Source organism: Carassius carassius, chromosome 3 (genome assembly GCF_963082965.1).
Source record: "Carassius carassius chromosome 3, fCarCar2.1, whole genome shotgun sequence".
Classification (NCBI taxonomy): domain Eukaryota; kingdom Metazoa; phylum Chordata; class Actinopteri; order Cypriniformes; family Cyprinidae; genus Carassius; species Carassius carassius.
In genome coordinates this window covers 19086246-19106674 of record NC_081757.1, presented here as the reverse complement: position 1 = coordinate 19106674, position 20429 = coordinate 19086246, and the positions used below count along the sequence as shown (strand labels likewise).

Sequence of the window (20429 nt, the reverse complement as noted above, 5' to 3'; positions counted from 1 at the left end):
CATGGTGTAGCATCTCCTTTTCTTTTCAAAACAGTTTGAAGACGTCTGGGCATTGAGGCTATGAGTTGCTGGAGTTTTGCTGTTGGAATTTGGTCCCATTCTTGCCTTATATAGATTTCCAGCTGCTGAAGAGTTTGTGGTCGTCTTTGACGTATTTTTCGTTTAATGATGCGCCAAATGTTCTCTATAGGTGAAAGATCTGGACTACAGGCAGGCCAGGTTAGCACCCGGACTCTTCTACGACGAAGCCATGCTGTTGTTATAGCTGCAGTATGTGGTTTTGCATTGTCCTGCTGAAATAAACAAGGCCTTCCCTGAAATAGACGTTGTTTGGAGGGAAGCATGTTGCTCTAAAACCTTTATATACCTTTCAGCATTCACAGAGCCTTCCAAAACATGCAAGCTGCCCATACCGTATGCACTTATGCACCCCCATACCATCAGAGATGCTGGCTTTTGAACTGAACGCTGATAACATGCTGGAAGGTCTCCCTCCTCTTTAGCCCGGAGGACACGGCGTCCGTGATTTCCAACAAGAATGTCATATTTGGACTCGTCTGACCATAAAACACTATTCCACTTTGAAATAGTCCATTTTAAATGAGCCTTGGCCCACAGGACACGACGGCGCTTCTGGACCATGTTTACATATGGCTTCCTTTTTGCATGATAGAGCTTTAGTTGGCATCTGCTGATGGCACGGCGGATTGTGTTTACCGACAGTGGTTTCTGAAAGTATTCCTGGGCCCATTTAGTAATGTCATTGACACAATCATGCCGATGAGTGATGCAGTGTCGTCTGAGAGCCCGAAGACCACGGGCATCCAATAAAGGTCTCCGGCCTTGTCCCTTACGCACAGAGATTTCTCCAGTTTCTCTGAATCTTTTGATGATGTTATGCACTGTAGATGATGAGATTTGCAAAGCCTTTGCAATTTGACGTTGAGGAACATTGTTTTTAAAGTTTTCCACAATTTTTTTACGCAGTCTTTCACAGATTGGAGAGCCTCTGCCCATCTTTACTTCTGAGAGACTCTGATTCTCTAAGACAAAGCTTTTATAGCTAATCATGTTACAGACCTGATATCAATTAACTTAATTAATCACTAGATGTTCTCCCAGCTGAATCTTTTCAAAACTGCTTGCTTTTTTAGCCATTTGTTGCCCCCGTGCCAACTTTTTTGAGACCTGTAGCAGGCATTAAATTTTAAATGAGCTAATTAAGTGGATAAAAGTGTAAAATTTCTCAGTTTAAACATTTGCTACGTTATCTATGTTCTATTGTGAGTAAAATATTGGCTCATGTGATTTGAAATTCCTTTAGTTTTCATTTTATTAAAATTTAAAAAACGTCCCAACTTTTCCGGAATTCGGGTTGTACTTAAAGGAATAGTTCACCCAAAAATGAAAATTCTGTTATCATTTACTCATCCTCCTGGAAGTCAGTGGGGACTATCAACAGTTTGATTGTTACCAGCACCTTTCAAAATATCTTATTTTATGTTTAACATAAGAAAGAATCGTACAAGCTTGGAATTACATGAGGGTGAGTAAATGATGACTTTTTGTCAAATTATATTTATTCAGTCTATGCATTATTCTTGTCAGCAGTGTGATGAATATATTATTTTACTATAATGTATTTTTTTCTTCTTAAAAGGATTCTCTACCTAAAAATGAAAATACTCTCATTGTTTACTCACCCATGCTGTCCCAAATGTATGACCAGTGGTGTCAAAAGTATTGACATTCATAACTCAAGTAGAAGTATAGATACTAGGGTTTAAAAAGACTTTTGTAGAAGTTGAAGTATCAACTCAGCTTTTTACTCAAGTAAAAGTGTAAAAGTACTGGTTTAAAAAACTACTTAAAGTATAAAAGTAAAAGTAATGTAAGGGGAAAAAATGCCATTAAGAACAAAAGCTTAGGCCGCGCCACAGGGGCATATTGTGCACTACCCCACCTCCTCAAAAAAACATTTTCTAAAGGCCATTTGGGATTGCACTAGGCTACCTGTTTCAGCCGCATATATGCCCATTGAAAATGAACGCACTTTAGTATAATGCAAATACATTAAAGAGCTAGAGATATGATGACTAGTTGCCTATAAGTATTGTTATGGTGCAAAAAGTCAAACTTCAGAGGCATGTCATCAGTAACCTTTGATGGAATGTAAATGTACATCCAAGATTAGCTGCAGGAATCTGCGAGGGCAATGGACAAGAACATTAGTGCAGGCTTAGTAACAATTACCCTTGTATGGTTGTCTATTTACAATAAACATTGTAGTGCTGTCAAAATGAATGATTAATCCAAGTGAATAATCAAAAAGTAAAAATGAAAAATAACTCATAAGCCTGATACCTTTTTGATTGACAGCTTCCTGTATTTGCTACATACGTCTGCTTATGTCCAGTGGGGTGGGGTTGGGGGGGGTGACGAGTTACAAAGTTGGTAAAGCCTAGTTATCACAACATTTTCAATCGTGTTGTCACTTGCAAACGCTAATTTATTCAAACGTCTCGCTACCAAACTACCTACAGCAGCTTAATTTGTGGAGGATGAAGAGAAAGCACCCATTTGGTAAATGAGCCAGTAGTGAGAAATAATAACTTTTAAGTAGGGTCCAGTGCCATTTTGATAATTTTAAAACGGTACCGGTGCCTAAACGGTGCCTGAACCGATACTTAAAAAAAGAGCCACTAAAAAACTATGGATAACATTAAAGAACATTACAAATATTTAAAATAAATCCATAGCTTTCACCTTGGATGCTCTCATTTCCCAAATTGTGCTTCCCTTACTCTAAGGCTAATAAATGTATTTCACAATCTGGGTCATTATTTAATACAAAACCACACATAATGTTTCTACTGTATCTCTGTCACTCACTCTGATATTTAGTTAAAATGAGTGCTGTCTGTCACTGTCTTAAATCAGTTCTGTGAATGACTTTATGGTCATTCTTTATAAAGTAGCAACAATGTCGTTTGTAAAGTACAGTACTGTGCAAAAGTCTTAGGCACATTAGTATTTTCACCCCAAAAAAGGGTTTTAAGCCAGTTATTTATATTTTGCTGTAGTGTGTCAGTAGGAAATATCAGTTTGCCATTAATTTTAATAATAATCTAGTGCGGTTTTGAATGCACCAGCAGTCTGTCAACGGCAAAATGAATGTTTGGAAATGTAAACTGATATTTTATACTGACACACTACAGCAACATACATAAATAACTGGCCGAACACCATTCTTTTAAGTGAAAATATTAACCTGCCTAAGACTTTTGCAGAGTAGCTAGTGTATGCATAAAGTACGTATGACTAAATGAAGTATATTTAAATAAGTATAATTAAAGTATGTATTCGTTCATATGTGTTAAGGGATAGATTTTCGCTGGAGGAAACACCTGTGGTGTGACAAGCAAAAACTTTACAGTAGATGAGAAACCGACTGCTCCCTCGTGACCTTTTGTAAACTGTATTTATGACAAAGAACTGCACAGATCCGGATATTCTAACAATCTTTCGATAAACACATACCTTGTGTCCTCTGTTTGTGTTTGAGTGCGCATGCGCTGCTCCGCCGCGGTCTGCGGATTGAAGAGCGCTCTGAAAGACAGAGAGGAGACCGGTCTGACGCCGGTTTCATATGAAATTTAAGGGGACTGACTCTGAGGCGATCGCAAATTTGTGTACAGTTTATGGAGCTAAATGCTACAGCCCCGCCTAAAAAGCCTAGCGACGCCCGTGCTTCTTGTGTACATTTCGGAGAACAAGGACAAATTTCAATCGATCGCTCAGGCATTTAAAAGGCAACGAAATCTGCTTCCTCTTATTCGGTTCGGTGCTTACCGGTTCCATACCCAATCCTACTTTTAAGAAATATATTTTTTGATAAACGAACCCAAAACTGGCTATGTCCTGGCTGGAGTGTGATGTGATTTGTGTCATGTGCAGGTGCAATCGCGTACAAACCAATAGGGTGTCAGAATGGTATGTGTTTATACTTCTCATCCAACCACAATCAAAATTCACTTCAGATTTTTTTTTTTTTGATGATGACAAGCCGGAATGAAAACAAGCCGAAATGAAATAGCAGTAACGAAGCTATTTTTAAAATGTAAGGAGTAGAAAGTACAGATACTTGCGTGAAAATGTAAGGAGTAGAAGTAAAAAGTCGGCTGAAAAATAATTACTCAAGTAAAGTATAGATACCCCAAATTTCTACTTAAGTAATGTAACGAAGTATTTGTACTTCGTTACTTGACACCTCTGTGTATGACTTTATCAAAAATGAAGATTTTTAGAAAAATAACCCATCTTTGTGAGTCCAAAATAATGCAAATGGATAGTACCCCAAAAGCTGATGCTTCATAAATTACTCACAGCGATCATGGTGGTAATACATAGTGTCTCAGTAAATAAATGTCTTCTGAAGTGAAAAAACAGGTGTGCTAGAAAAATACTAATATTGATAACTTTTTAAACTATAAACCATCAGTTTCTGCCAACTATCACTGCATGATCGTGAAGTGTTACATAATCATGCTGTGACATTTACACAAAAAGTAATGGTGAAGCACTTAACTCATGAACTCTTGAAGTGTGAATTCATGAATGCTTAAAAGACACATTTTGTACAAACTATTTGGTTACTATCCACTTGCATAACACGCACTCACAGACAAGGGTAAAAATCTTTCTTCGTAATCATCTGAAGAAAGAAAGTCATACAAAACTGGGATAGCATAAAGGTAAAACATTTTGGGGTATCCCTTAAGTGTAATGTTGCAAAAGACAACTCATGCATTGTAATGGACAAAATTTTTAAGTTCTTAAATGTAACTCCAAATGGTAGTTTAGGAGGAACTTGTTCATGTTGTCCTGTCAATCACAGCACAAGCACATAAGTGGCTGCTTAACTCACCCCTGTGACAATTTTTCCACACCCTTGTACCACCCAAATCCACCTTCATTTTTTAACTTGGAGGGAACTTAAGAGTTTGACTTTTGCTTTTGCTTGAGTCCCTACTTTGTGGACAAATGTTTACACTTCCAATTTTAAAATGTGGGCATGAGAGTTTGTGTTTTTATTAGGAATGTCCAATCTTAAAATGAACACCATTCTGCTTTTTCACACCCTTAAAACGGGGCATCAAAGATGTCAGGCTCTTAAGAAGCTTGCTGAAAAGCTTTTTTTTTCTGACGGATTTGACCAGCAGATATTTACTGATATAATATGATAATATGATGAATCATTATGACAATCATGACATTATTGACAGCATAGCTCACAGATCAAAATTGGATCAGGGTGAATAAACCCTGAGTTCAACAGCTAGAATGATATCGCTGTATAAACACCTGCTTCAGTGGAATGGCTCAATTAAGAGCTCAGACCAGGCAGCCTCGGTGTCTGTCTGAGGAGCTTTAATGTGGCTGCTACTGAAGTTTAGAAAGGAGTCTTTCATCATAATAGCATTTCAATCACCATGAGTTTAGTCTTCACGACTGAGTCCACTTGTGGAGGGGTTTGAGTAACCTGTTTTCTTCAGATACTCATTTCAAGCAGCACTGGGTCACAGGAGGAGAGAGAGAAAGCTTGTCTCTCCACATGACCCATGTGAAAGTCATAGAGCAGCCTTTTGCACTTTAAAAGGGGCAATTCAATTTCACATCTGAATGATCACCTTCAAATCAATTACGCAAGAAGACCCAACTGTATAATAACTAAATATAGCTATTATTGTCCCAAATGCTCATCTTCCAGAGACTAGATACAAGCATTCATCATGGCAAACAATGAAAGAGGGCCAGAATGAATGTTATGGAAACAGATTAAACAGTTCAGTGCCAGAATGATCAGGATGGGGTGGGGGGAACTGCTGGGAACAGGAAGATAGACCCAGTCCATATGGTGCCTGCAGAGAGAGAGTTATACAGACTCAGATCAAAATAGAATGGCCATTTGTGTTTAAAAACAAACATTTACTCTACAAACAATGTAAAGTGGAATAGCTAACAAAATCAGTCACTTACTTAGTGTAAAATGTCTTTCCTCAGGGATTCTGAGTAATGACTATGATTATGTGCAGAGGTGTGAAATTACCACAGTTGTTGTGGCAAAACTAAAACCTGTGTGTATTACAGTCTGAAATTGCACATGGGTCTTGTGAGAAAATACTCTCGTATATGTAGGATTGATCCATCTGGCTGTTTTTATATTGAATAAGGGCTTGCAAACACATTCATATTAACAAAATAAGATCATAATAGATCATCATGTCCAGTTTGGCTTGCTCATGTACACACAGGCAACACCCCCTGTAGTCTCCCTGTTGGTAGTCCTTCCAGAATGGCTGTTCATTTGTCTGCTCCAGAGCCCCCCAATCAGCTTGCAGCACCCCGATTGCTCTTAAATCCTCCAATGACTGTATTGTAGAGAGAGAGAGAGAGAGAGAGAGAGAGAGAGAGAGAGAGTGTGTGTGTGTGTGTGTGTGTGTGTGTGTGTGTTTGTGCGTGTGTGTGTGTGTGTGAGAGAGTGTGTGCGCATGAATGTGTGGGTGTGTGCTGCACCAGACATCAGCAGCAGGTTGAGAGCCGACACACAGAGGAAGCAAGAGAGAGAAGAAAAGAATAAAGGGGAGAAAGAAAAATAAAAAAAAGAGAGACTGCTTCATTCAGTCCTCTGAGAGAACTTCAAGACAGCCTCCTGCAGCTCTGACCGCACAGGTAAGGACATCAGCATGAAGATGTGGTTTCTCTTTATCCCTCTCTATCTTGTGATGCAGTGGTGATCGCACCCCACCGCTTTGTATTCGTCTTTTATCTGATCGGTGTAAACACTCCCTCAGAGGTGCAAACTTGTATGATCGTTCTTGTACCTCTCTGTGCTGCAGTTGTCACTTTTATTTTATGACCATGATGACCAGATGAGGAGAATTTATCTACTTTTGTGATGATGCTCTCTGGTTCTCTCTGATGCTGACATTGCTATTGTTGAACATAGCAGAGAGCAGAGCTGCAACAGTGGTAAACCTTTGGCTGAACGCTTTGAAAACAGCACACGTGGGGTTGATACTGACAAAGCCAGGTCATCCACTCTCCATGCTCATATCTGCATCACCTCGGGACAGCATGAGCGGGGGAGAGAGACAGAGAGGGGCTTTTTGTTGCTGATAGTGATCTGATATGGATCTGCACTGCCAGGGAGATTTCCCCGAAGACACTTAGAACCCATTCAGCTTGCGCATATGTGTGCGTGTGGAAACAGAAACTGCCTGATGTACGGTCAAAGTGAATATTTACACAGATAAACTCATTAAATTTGTATGAAATGGCTATCTGGCTTGCCGATAAACGCTGGTTTCCCTATTTATAGATCTTAGCATGTAGATTAAGATAGAGGAAGAGGTTTTGCATGTTTCCATGGCCAAATTCAATCACTAAAGCACATGCACATTTATTTACACCGTAAGTCAAAGACGTTTTATAGTGCAAGGATTACTGTAAATGAAAACACTAATTAGCTTAAATTCATATCCACAGCATGTTTAATTGGATCTGTGGAGAGTGAATGCATACCTATTGAAAGGACACATAACAATGATTTTATTATACATTTCCTGATGCATACTAAAAAACAGCATACATATTTAAAGGATAGTTGTCTTGATGTATTTTGCGGTAGTCTAACAGAAGAGTTGTTGTTCTGTTTTATTTGCAGCATGTTGTTTGTACGCTGGGTCATTACCCATGTCACAGATGACAGATTACACACACGTATAGGGCAGCAGGCGACTCGTGCTGTTACCCACCTTTATTCAATTTGACTGCTGCAGATTACACAGTAAAATACTGAAGCATGAAAAATATTCAGATTGATACTAGTTCAATTTACAACCACTTAGTAGTCTAATGGAATGCTGTAACTGTGAAGAATGACTGATTCTGTCTGTCGCTGGGAGTTTCGGGAGACGCCAGCTGTCGGGTTCAAGCCCTCATTATGCTCAGAGTGTTGTGACTGTCATCGTCCCAATATTTAAATGGCTTCTTACTTGTCTTTCATCTTCCTGTTCTCTTCTCTCATTGACTAAAACGTATCCCTTTCTTTCTCCTTCTTGTCTCCAGCACCTATATCCTATCCTCTGTAACGACTGCTGTATTTAGTCTATGTGTGTTTGAGATTTAGACTGTGCTGTCAGAATATAGGGTGTGTGTGTGTGTGTGTGTGTGTGTGTGTGTGTGTGTGTGAGGCTTTGGCTGAATGGTTCAGTGAAAGTGGCAGTATCAGAGTGTGATACCATACCAAAGGCTGTTAGGGAAATAGAGAGAGAAAGAGAGAGGAGATAACTGGGCCCTGGAGCACACGCTCACAGGCGCTGCACTCTTGAGTGTATGCTGATACTCCACAGACTCTCATTAAACAACACAGCTGTGTCACACACACTGCCCCTCACGCACTGAGTGGAGTTTCACAAGCAAACTGAGGCCAAGTGTGTCCAATCATCTTTGCCTGCATTCACACTTTGCTTTAAATCACTTTAGTGCCACGATGATGAATGTCATTGTTTCCTGTGAAAAAATCTGGAGGATCAATAATGTAACCTCTCAAAAGCTTTGTGAATGTGACAGGCCACCTAGTATCAGTCCATGGGGAAACGTTCCATTGGTGTCTCTGTCTATATTTTCAAATTAGTGCTACAGCACTCTTTTTAATGTAGGTGTTTTATGTAGCTTAAAGTTTACATGAAGCAAAAATTCTGACCTTCTATTGTGATGTATAGCCGAGTGAAACACCTTCTTGAATGAGAAATAATGTAAGGTGGGACATGATTTTGTCTGATTTGAAATTGATTGAATCGTTGGATTATCATCATTCGCTAATTGCCGTGATTTCATGTGAGTGACAGGTTGCTGGAGGGGAGGGATTATTACCCAGTTTTTACACCAGTCCACATGTCACCAGAGAATAAAAAAAGATGTCTTCCTGAGGGTGATGGAAAATTAATATTTTAGTTTAAAGATAACAAGGCCATATGAATTAAAAAGTAATAATGCTTAATTATTAAAAATCTTAACAGCTAAATTGAATAAACATGGTCACTTTAAAACAGCTAAAAATTGTTGTCTGATCATGAAAAGACCAAGTACTGAGATGCATTCAAAATGCTATTCAGACAACTGTGAATATTGGTGTCCAGTTCACGTATGTAAAGTTCACTCCTTACAAAGGTTTGATGTCAGAATTGACAAGGCCTGTTTACACCAGCACAAACGCTCAGTTTAAATTAGATTATAGCCAGCCTGTAGCCATGAAGTGACCATGTTTCAAAGAAGCCAAATTCAATTATACAAATAGTAATGTACAGAAGCAAACATGGGGAATCATTTGATGCATTAAAATTTATTTAGACCAATTAGACCTTTTTGCTGTTGCATATAGAGATTTTATGTTTTTGCTTCACTGAGCAAGGGTTAACTCTGTGTTCCCAAATCATGTTCAGTGAGGAAAAAGGTGTAGCTGAATACACAAGAAAGGCATTGACAAATATTGATGTCTCCCAGTGTTTGGATTGTAAGGGCATGAAAGCATTGCTCAACTAAAATAGAGATAAAACAACAGGAGGAAAATGTTATTTTGTTGTTGTTATTTAACTTGCCAGCACATTTTAATATCCTGTAAACACTCAGTCAAACATTAAATGTTAAACAAGTATGCAATCAGGATATTTCATGAATGATTTACATGATACTAAGCCATTTAGTTTGAAACAGATGAAAGGTGTGGATCATAATCATATAAAATCAAACATTTCTTAAATAAAACACACTTCTTATAGGCTAGGTAATTGTTTTTAGGTCGGCTAAGATAATAATATTTTTGGAAAATCGTAAGCCACCTGCACATGCTGATTTACTCCAGCATTTCACATGAATATTCTTAAACTGCTCAAATACCAGACAGAAAGCTGGCACTCTATTTTTAGCGTGGCTTAGCTCAGTGTTTCATCCGTGCAACAGAAGTCCAACTTCTCTGGCATCTCAAGAGATCTCATTAAGAGCAAAAACCTCTTTGCATTTTATTCTCTTTTCATTTTTATTCATATTTCAATGTGGCAGAGGGATGATGAGCTCCATCCATCATTAAATCAAACAGAAGCTGCTGATTTAAGGTTTAATGTCTCAATTCATACAGGAGGCACCTTCAACAGTATAATCTGCATCTTGTGGATGTTAAAGTCTGTTAAGAAGAAGGAAATGTGGGAACATACAGTGGCATTGTAGATTGCGTGGGATGTTTTTTTTTCAGTATTGTGGGCGACGTTATAGTAAAACACAGAAAGAGGCAGCATTGCTCTATTAAGGATCTCTGAAGTTGTTGATCTGGTTTTAGACAAACATTATAAAGGATATTTAACAGCATGTATGTGTATAAACACAATAGTTACCAGGTGTCCTGCAATATCCCATATATACAATGCTCTCCCCACAGGCATACGCTCCTATGGGGCATAGATCAGCAGATGGAGGGCTAGCGATATCTGCGTCACAATAAAGAGGTGCTGAATGCAGTCTAAGCTCATTTGCAGTCTATGTGCAAATCTATAACAATCACTATCCACCCCTTTTAATATGAATATGTTCATGAATCACAACAAATGGGGTGAATTCACAGCAGCTCTCTTGATTTAAATAAAAATGCTTCAGAAATGGATTTTAATAACCATTTTTTTGTAATCTTTTTGTATTGTTCACCATGATATTAGGTACACTACAAAATGGGGTGAAAATTTGCAATGGGATTTGGGGATGAGACCCCCTTGAAAGCTGTGCAGAACTGATCTGAAATTTCAGTCTCAGTGTTCTGTCACCTCTAGTGTTCTGCTGTGATGTGCTGATCCAGTGTGTGTCCTATTACCGCTCATCTCAGGGGAAAAGAGAGAGGGTCTGATAATACAGCTCTCATCCTGCTGTATCTACTAAAGTCACTGATCTATTCTGTTTTGATCCCACCTCCCGCTGGCACTTCTATGCATAATGATTGCTCTTTTTTTTGGACCTGATTTTTTGCTAACGAGCAGCAGCTATCATTTACAAGCTTAACTGATTCAAATGAGAGTGTTAAACACTTTTTGTTTATGTTAACGGATTTGTTGACGATATTTAACAGTTGTTTTATTGTTCTTTATTCCCTCTGCAGTTAAAATGTTGCCTGGTACCAGGCCCCTGCTGCTGTGTGTGCTGTGTCATGTGACCACCGCATGGGCATTCGCCCGCATGTCTGACGCAGTGGAGCTGCGGTCCGCATTCTCTGTGGCACGTACCAGCAGCATGGAGGGAGGGCCCAAGATGGTCATCACCTTCGACAAGGTGTATGTCAACATTGGTGGCGATTTCGATCCGAAGGTTGGCCTATTCCGCTGCAGGATTCCGGGTGCATACTATTTCTCCTTCACGGTGGGGAAGTTCCCGCGTCGAGACCTGTCAGTCATGCTAATGAAGAACCGCAATGAGGTTCAGGCGATTGTCTACGACGAGAATGCCGGAGAGGAGCGGAAGGTGCAGAGCCAGAGCGCCATGCTGCAGCTTGATTTTGGAGACACCGTCTGGCTTCGTCTTCATGGAGACCCTCGCTACGCTATCTACAGCAACACTGGTCATTACACCACCTTTAACGGTTACCTGATCTACCCCGATGTGTACGGCTACCAAGAACCCACACACAAAGATCATGACAGTGACCATCAACCACCGAAAACCAGCGATCACTCACTAGTCGAGCATGAAAATACAATTACCAAAGACACTAGTGTGAGTTTGAAAGAAGAGAGACGGGATGAAGAAATAAAAGAGGAAGGGAGAGATGGAGAGGAAGAAGATGATGACCAGCGGTCAGCATTCTCAGTGGGCCGCACTCAGAGTATTGTGGGAGTGGATCAAGGATACCCTGAGCACCAGCCCATTGTCTTTGACACAGAGTTTGTCAACATCGGCAATGACTTCAATTTGACCTCCGGTCTATTCAAATGCAGAGTAGCAGGAGCCTACTACTTCTCCTTCAATGCTGGCAAGCTGCCCCATAAGACCCTGTCAGTGAAGCTGATGAAGAACCATTTGGAAGTGCAGACCATGATCTATGATGACAGCGACACTGAGAAGGCCCTGCAGAGCCAGAGTCTGATGTTGTCACTGCAGGCTGGAGATACTGTTTGGCTCTACAGCCACCAGAGGGATGGATTTGGTGCTTACAGTAATCACGCCAAGTATATCACTTTCACTGGCTTCCTGGTGTATCCCGAGCTCCACCGAAGCCTTCCTCAGCAGCAGAAACTGGATAAGACACTGTAGGCCAGTCAAGGAGCCAGTCAGTCTGGGTCTTTAGGAAGGTAAGAGTTTAGAACAGGGGAAAAATGTGAGTTCCCTTCACGCAATCTTCTACACACGAGAGATTCTTCAAATTCCACATTAGTGATCTCTTTAGCTCTTGTTTTTACCATTTTTTATCTAGTTTTAGGAAAAAAATGAGTCAAGCAAGCAGAACCTGTAACAACTGAGTTAAACTCAGCATTCCTAAAGTCACCATGAAATGGAAATTGCGATGATCTTTTCTTCCCTATCCTGAAAAATTCTCAAATGAGAAAAAAATAAATAAAAAAATCTGGGGCAGCACTTTATTTTTTCAATTGGGAATTAATTGGATTGTTGTTGTTTGCTTATTGAGCGATCTCATGTGAGTGACAGATTGCTGGATTATTGCCCAGCCGGAGCACAGGGATGTTATTGGGAGGAGACACTAATATTTGTTATTAATAATAACGATAGCACATACCATTTTTAAGCATAATGTGCACGGCTAATTAAGTTATAATAAAATGCTTCAATATTCCACGAATAATAAGAATTGTCCGTTTTGATTTTATTTGAACTTTAAGCCTTTGGATGCTGAGTTCTCACAATAATATAATGATTAAATACAAACAGGTCACTTTTAAATATAAATCATTTGTAAAATGTAAAAATTAAATACATTATTTAAAAAATAATAATAAAAAAGGGTAATAAATGTCAATATAAAACAAAATATACAGTTTGACTGAACGATCAAAAGTTCTTAGCACTAAAGCACCTATCTCCACAGAGGCAGTTCATTAGACAGCCCCAACTCAAAACTGTGTTTAAATACAATTGTTAAATGCATGCATGTTTCAAATGAGAAATTTTGTTGTCTTTGAAGCTTTTGCATGAAAGATTTGCACGAGAGTACTGTCTTCTGCTTATCCATCTATTATTTCGAGTGTTAAATCTGTTTATGGCACACAAACAAAAACCAGTGAGAATTCCACTAAATCCTTTAGTCCTTCATGTAGACAAATTCATGTAGTCAGTCAATAATCACTCTGGTTTTGGAACAGCGCTTCACATTATACTGAGGACCGCTTCTGTAAATGTATTATGTTTGGCCAGAAACTTTGCCAAATGTAGCGCAGGCTGACAGCTTCTAAAGAAACAATGATGTTATTCACTGCCAAATACATGTACACCAACTGATGATAACGATTTTTTGGAAAGTAGTCCAACAAATATTAATGATTATATTTTTGGACCGAAAATCTATCAAAGATATCGATCAGTTTATATAATTCATCTGGTTCATGCTGTTGTGTGTATATGGACATAAAGATTTATTTAGTTGATGAAGCATAATGTAAGATGAAGTGCACAACTCCAAAATGTAAATACTACAGTGTTTTTTTTTTATCCATTTCTATATAAGTAAACGTTTGCATTCCTATTTCTGTGCCTGGTCTTATATACTTTTCTGTATGGTTTATTCTGATAAATAAACTTCTTGAACGAGTGCTGGATAAGTTTTTCAATGTTTGTGCAGTATGAGCTACTTTGTAAAGTACCGTAAAAGTGGTTTCAGTGTACGCTGGATTCTTAATGTGTGAGAGAAGCCAGTCTTCAGAAGCAAGCCAAATAAAAACTCTGAATGTGAACCGAATTTTGTCCTGTATTTCTCATTAGTGTTAATACATATACAGTGCTTTCCCTCCTACCAATTATATTTTAGCCTGTGGAAGGATTTTTCCCTGATGAATAAATGAAGTATTCAAATATCTGAATCAAGTAAATATTTTTAAATTCCTGCTGCAAACACATTTGAAAAACATAAATCATTTGCTTTATCAGGTGATTAACTGCTTTAAGCAATAATGTTAACATGGCACACCTTTGCATGGTTTTTGAATTTACATAAGCTTGATTGCATCATGAATGCCACTGCCTTTATGAGTACTCAGCAGATCAGATTAGTTCTCTGACATAAATGCTAAAGAGAGGCCTGGGGAATTTTAAGAGGAATTAGTTTGATTTTTGTTGGAAAAAGCCTGAAAGTAAAGCACTGTTTTTGGTGCAAACCATATGCAGCAACACCTAGATAATAATCGTTTTATTGTTAAGTATGGTGGCGGTGGCAGAACGTTGAGGGAAAGGTTTGTATTCTAAAACGATTATGTCAGGGACCAGACTTCAGTGTGAATGAAGAAAAAAAAACATGATTTTTCCTTAAACAAAAACGGATCAATTCAAATTTGAAAAAATAAATAAATAAACCTCAAGTGTACTGTACAAAGCTCCAAAAGATACACTCAGGAGCACACAAATGTAAATGCTGCTAGCAAACAAAGTTAAGGAGATGGGAAATAAATCTTTCACCCCAGAGAACTGAATGTTCTTGAATTGTTGAAACGGTCTTCTTGGGACATTGAACAAATGGAAGTGAATACTTCAGTACATGAATAAACTATATTTAATGAAGACTAATGTTTTAAAAGTCATCAGTAGTAAATGATAAATAGTATAAAGAAAATGTAAAATATTAAAGAAATTGCACAAAAATTAGAAGATATATATGCCAGAACCAGCAACTGCAGCAGAGCACAGCTCATGAAGGGATGAGAGGACACAGTAGCTGGATGATTCGAGTCCATCAAGAGCTCATTTATGTGCTCTTACGGAGTAGCTGACTTGTCACAAACTTTAATGAGATTAGTAAATGGAAAAGCCACAGTTAATTATGGAGGAGAGATTCTTATACCTATAATTTTGCTGTGTGCAATGACATTCCTGAATAGCAATTAAATCATTTTTGGCTAAACCCCATAATTTTGTAAATAAAGATATTTTTGGGAATAACCTGTCAATATGATTTATTCTTTTGTAGTGGTAACTGGAAATATGTAAAAGCTTGAAGGCATTTGGAAATATGCACATTTACCTGAACTAATAATAATAATACAAATAAAAAAAACTAACAGCACAGGTATCAAACATAAGTGTATTTAACAGGAACCTGACTTTTAAGCATTATTCAAACACACACAGTTTTATACGTTTACATTTTCATTAGAATACCCGAGAGAACTTTCTATAGATCAGTTGTATATTTCCTGACACTTCTGAATTTCAGTTAAAAGTGTTACCACAAAAAGATTTGTTTTGAATATCATTTGCTTCATTTTTTACATAAAACTCTTAAAATTGTAGAATATAAATGCATAATCTTGATTCAAAGCTTGCATGTCTCTGCCTTGTTGTGTACATAGGTACAATTCTCAACAGTTTTTAACAAGTGTCAAGGGATAGACATGTTTGCAAAAATATATAAATTAGAAATGATATGCAGAAACGGGAGCGTTTTTCATTGTTTTATTTAGATGTAGCACAGGGTCTTATTTACATGAATAAGTTCTGAGGACTTATCTGAGGCTATGAGTATAACTCTCGTGGGTCAGGACACAGAGGGGGGGTTACTTTGCTGGTTCATCCCCAGATTCCAGCTTAGGAGCGTCTTTAGGCTCGCGGTATGCGGGAAACGCTTCCCATGGACTGTTCAAGTCAAACTTACGGAACTCCTGGGCGAGCTCAACAGGTTCAGCCACAACCCGCTTCACTTCATCATCATAACGTACCTGAAAGAGGAGAAAAACTATCAACATTAATGAATACACACCCAGTAATGGTTCACATTTTATATTTATATACATATGCAATATATTTTTTTTTTTAATGCGCAGTTGCTTCGTACCTTTTAACACAAACTATTATCTAAAAGTCTCTCATGTTCATTAATGCTGCATTTAATCAATCAAAAATACATTAAACACTAATATTGTGAAATATTATTACACTTTACCAAAAAAAATCATCTGTTTGAATGCGTTTTAAAATGTCATTTATTCCTTCGATGGCAAGGATGAATTTTCAGCAACCATTACTCCAGTTTTTAGAGTCACATGACACTTCAGAAATCATTTTAATATGCCGATTTGGTGCTTCTTTCTCAGTTTCTTTCTTATTCTTATCAATAATGAAAATAGTTGTGCGGTTTAATATTTTTGTGGAAGTGATGATACATTTTTTCAGGATTTTTTTTTTATTTTATGAAAAGAATGTTCAAAACAACAGCATTTACAGTTCAGCAACAAAAACATTTCTGAGAAGCAGAGAGACGGCATTCAGTAAACAATATTCAGTGCATTTACCTCAACATATCCAGACAAAGGAAAGTCTTTTCTGAATGGATGACCTTCAAATCCATAATCTGTCAAGATGCGCCTCAGATCTGGATGGTTTGCGAAGAAAACTCCAAACATGTCCCAGATCTGTATTGTAATATAATTTCATAATGAAGCAACGCTAGCTCTAAAATCGGATAAAACAGACATAACATCTGCATAGTACAGTTATGCCGCATGACCTCATGGACCACTGACTAGACATTCACAGTCATTTGCAGTCTGCAGAGTGTCAAAGCGGGAGGGAAGAAGCTCGGGGGCTCCACTGCTAAGCACTGCAGCATGTGTCGGAGTATATTGCAGATTAAATAGACATCTATTTTTTTTTGTATTTTGTAATACACAAAGCTCAAAATTTGTTCATGAAACCTGATCACAATAAGACACATACCTCTCTCTCATACCAGTTAGCTGCCCGGTGCACAGGCACAGAGGAGTCAAGAGGAGTCAGCTCATCAGTGTAGGTCTTCACTCGGATACGAGAATTATAGCGCAGGGACAGCAGATTATACACAATCTAAATAAGGAAATATTGGATCATCAATGCTTTGAAGTTTGAGAAATGTTTGATTTGAGTTGATTCTGTTAAATGCACGAGTATTTCCCATGTTTATAACTTCTCCCATCCAGACTACCAAAAAATGTACGTTTTGCATGATATTTTTACAAGAATATATTTTTGGGGGACACACAAAGATTTACAGTTGCAATCAAAATTACTCAATCCCTCAGAGACTGCAGTACTTTACAAATACAAGCTTTTCTGAAGATCCAGGATAAAATTTAAATTGCATCTATAACAGTTCACATGCATATTAAAAGTGATAATATATAATGTAATATTTTTGAGTTATAAGATGTTTTAATAATACTGCTATGTCATAATTATTCAACCCCTATTCAACATTGCTGTTTTTAAATCACTTATTTGCATGGTGGGGAATAAAACAGTCTCAAAACACAATTAAGCCTTTAGAAACTCTATTAAAACCAGAATAAGCTTGAGCTGTTACACATACATACATAGTTAGCCCATGCATGTGTTGAAATTGAGTAGCAAAAATGTCAACAGAGATCTCACAAAAGCTAAAGAGAATAAATATTGTATTACTTTAGAAAGGCTAAGGCTATATGAAGATTTCCAAGACATTGAAAGTTCCTAGAGACACAGTTCTCAGCCTTATTTCTTATCTTAAAGTGTGTTTTACCAGAAAACCTTTGAGGGTGTTGAAGAAAAAGCACAATATCATAAAATGTTTAATCAGAGCAACTGAGAAAAACCTGCAATGTATAGCCAAGGACTTGCAAGATGACCCGATGAAAGGAGGAAAACCATTTCAATGCAGTGTGTAAGAAGAACACTAGACAAGTGACATCTTGATGAATACCACTCTTGATCAAGAAGAACAAAAGGCCAACTTGAACTTGATAAAATTCATTTGTGTGGACCTGTGGAGGTCTGGAGGAATGTTTTATGGAGTGATCTGACCAAACTGGAACTTTTTGGACCCATGGATCAGTGGTATTTCTGCTGCTAAAAAGGCAAAGCTCATAAGCAGAAGAACACCATCTCCATCATCAAACTTGGAGGTGGATCAGTCCTGTTATGGGGTTTCTTAACTGTAGAAGAAAGTGGAAATCATGACTGTATGAAGGACATCATGGATTCTTTGAAGTATCAGGTCATTTTGACAAGAATTGTGATGCCTTTGGTGCAAAAACTGAAGCTGATGATCAATGGACTTTCCTGCAGGCCAGTCATACCAAAGTACACATCCAAATCTACTTCTGCTTGGTTCAGGGATCAGTCATAGAATGTACTTGTTCAGTCTCCAGGCTTAATTCCCATTGCAAATATCTGGTTGAATTTGAAGAAAGCAGTGGTAATGTGAAAACTAATGATTATCAGTGATCTGGAAACTTTTTCAGGTGAGGAATGGGCCAAGACTGTAGTAGAGAGGTGACAGAAGCTTCTAAACACTTACCGACAGCATTTATTGGTGATTTTAAAGAATAAAAGATTCTGCACAAAGGGGGTTGAATAATTTTGAACATGAATGTTTAGAGCCAATTTGAGTTTTTATCATGATTCATCAGTGTTCCATTCTCAGAATCACTCAAAAGTAAATTAACAAACTTTCTCTAATACTTTACTGATGCCTTTGTTAAATTGATTTCATAAAATGTTGTTTTCCATAGCTAAATGTCTTGCAGGTCAAGGGGGTTGAATAATTTTGATTGCAACTGTAAATGATCCTATTTTTTTTAATTTTTATTAAGACTGAGCATGCTCACCTCAAAGCGGTACTGCCTTGTAGGGACATCCACGGCTGTCAGGTCAATCATGTTGTTGAACTGAGAGTTTGTGTGATCCTTCAAGAAGGTAAGAACGGGTATAATCCCTTCTTGGTGGATCATTAACTCCAGCTCATTAAAGCAGGTCACCTACAATTCAACCAAAAGGATGTACGTGAGAGAACCATTGAGGAACTGCAGAGTGCATCGTCAATATGTCACTAATCAGTCATCTGAAAAGGATACATTTAACCATAACTGACCTGAACTTGTTGCACATATTTGGGGAGAATCTCTGCAATATATTCTCCAAACTCTGACAGCTGAGTGTGTGTGACTGGATCCTTAGGCCTCACAGTAGCTAATGGAAAAACACATTTAAACGTGAAACATCAACAACAACAACAACACCCCTTAACAACAATGACAAACCCAACACCCCAAATCTACTCACGTCTGGTTTCAGTAGTCGTTGTTCTTGTCTGGACAACAGCAGCGCTCTGTCTAGCAACTATGAGAGAGATTGAGAGAAAACACAGTGCTGAGATTACGACAGGTTTAAATCAAGACTTTAAAATGAATCAAATTATAAACTTGTGTTCAACTAAATTCAAAATTAACGACTTTCATGCAAAAAACAAACAAACAACGCAAATAATAATAAAAGCAGCTGTACTGGCATAATAAAGACTCAGTCGACGCTGTCATTAGCGTTCAGTGTGTTTGTACTGCCAGCTAGAGTAAGAGGAAAGGTCAACAGCGAAGAAAAGCACAAACACAGAAGAGCGGGTTGTGAGTCCTGCACAGTGAAAATAATAGTGATTACGTAAATAATTCACCACCATGAGGTTAGTGCTGTCCTTGCTTATTTCTTACCGTTTAGACTTCTTCCAAAACCGCTGCGGACAAATCTAACCAAGGAGACCGCCATCTTTCCTCCCACATCGCGTCCTTCCTCGCGGGATACGCTGACACTGACGCTGCGAGTGTATTTCTCAGTGCGCTGCTGCCATCTTCAGGCCGAACAATCGAGCCCTTTAACAGCTTGACTTGTCAGATAAAAAATAAAAAGGTTAAATTAACCTAAACAAATTTTGAATTGTGCATAAGTGTTCTATGATTGTTTTATTCTGTGGTTCATATATTAATAAGGCATAGTGATAGAGATCACAAATATATATATATATATATATATATATATATATATATATATATATATATATATATATATATATATATATATTTAGAAGGCCAAACTGAGCAAAAATAGCCAATATTGAGTTGTTATTTACTTAAGAAACACAATTCTAATTGAAGTGTAAATTAGTGAGATTTTTATTAAAAGGCATTTTACTTACTAAAAAGGTTTGAACTATCGATCTCAGTCAGTCGGAGGGCAGAAAGCATGTGGTAGATTAGGGTGTATATGACAGGTGTTTAAGCAACATTTTGATCACGTTGATAATTTAGACACACTAGAAATTAATTGATCAAATATGGCACAGTACACCTTCTAGGGTTAAAAACACTGACCCTGGATTTCAGTAAAAA

General features: G+C 37.9%; 2 protein-coding genes across 2 annotated transcripts; one reads left to right on the top strand and one right to left on the bottom strand.

Moving 5' to 3' along the window:
- The first annotated feature begins 6507 nt into the window (after positions 1-6507).
- Positions 6508-14003, top strand: c1qtnf4 (C1q and TNF related 4). The gene is made up of 2 exons (XM_059532436.1): positions 6508-6732; positions 11204-14003. The coding sequence occupies exon 2, from the start codon at positions 11209-11211 to the stop codon at positions 12349-12351; it is 1143 nt and encodes a 380-aa protein (XP_059388419.1). The 5' UTR covers positions 6508-6732; positions 11204-11208; the 3' UTR covers positions 12352-14003.
- A 1697-nt stretch (positions 14004-15700) lies between these two features.
- Positions 15701-19886, bottom strand: ndufs3 (NADH:ubiquinone oxidoreductase core subunit S3). Its single transcript, XM_059522756.1, has 7 exons — positions 19755-19886; positions 19333-19389; positions 19142-19239; positions 18879-19028; positions 16975-17100; positions 16551-16670; positions 15701-15977 (listed from the first exon to the last, which is right to left on the bottom strand). The coding sequence occupies exons 1-7, from the start codon at positions 19807-19809 to the stop codon at positions 15816-15818; spliced, it is 768 nt and encodes a 255-aa protein (XP_059378739.1). The 5' UTR covers positions 19810-19886; the 3' UTR covers positions 15701-15815.
- Positions 19887-20429: the final 543 nt, after the last annotated feature.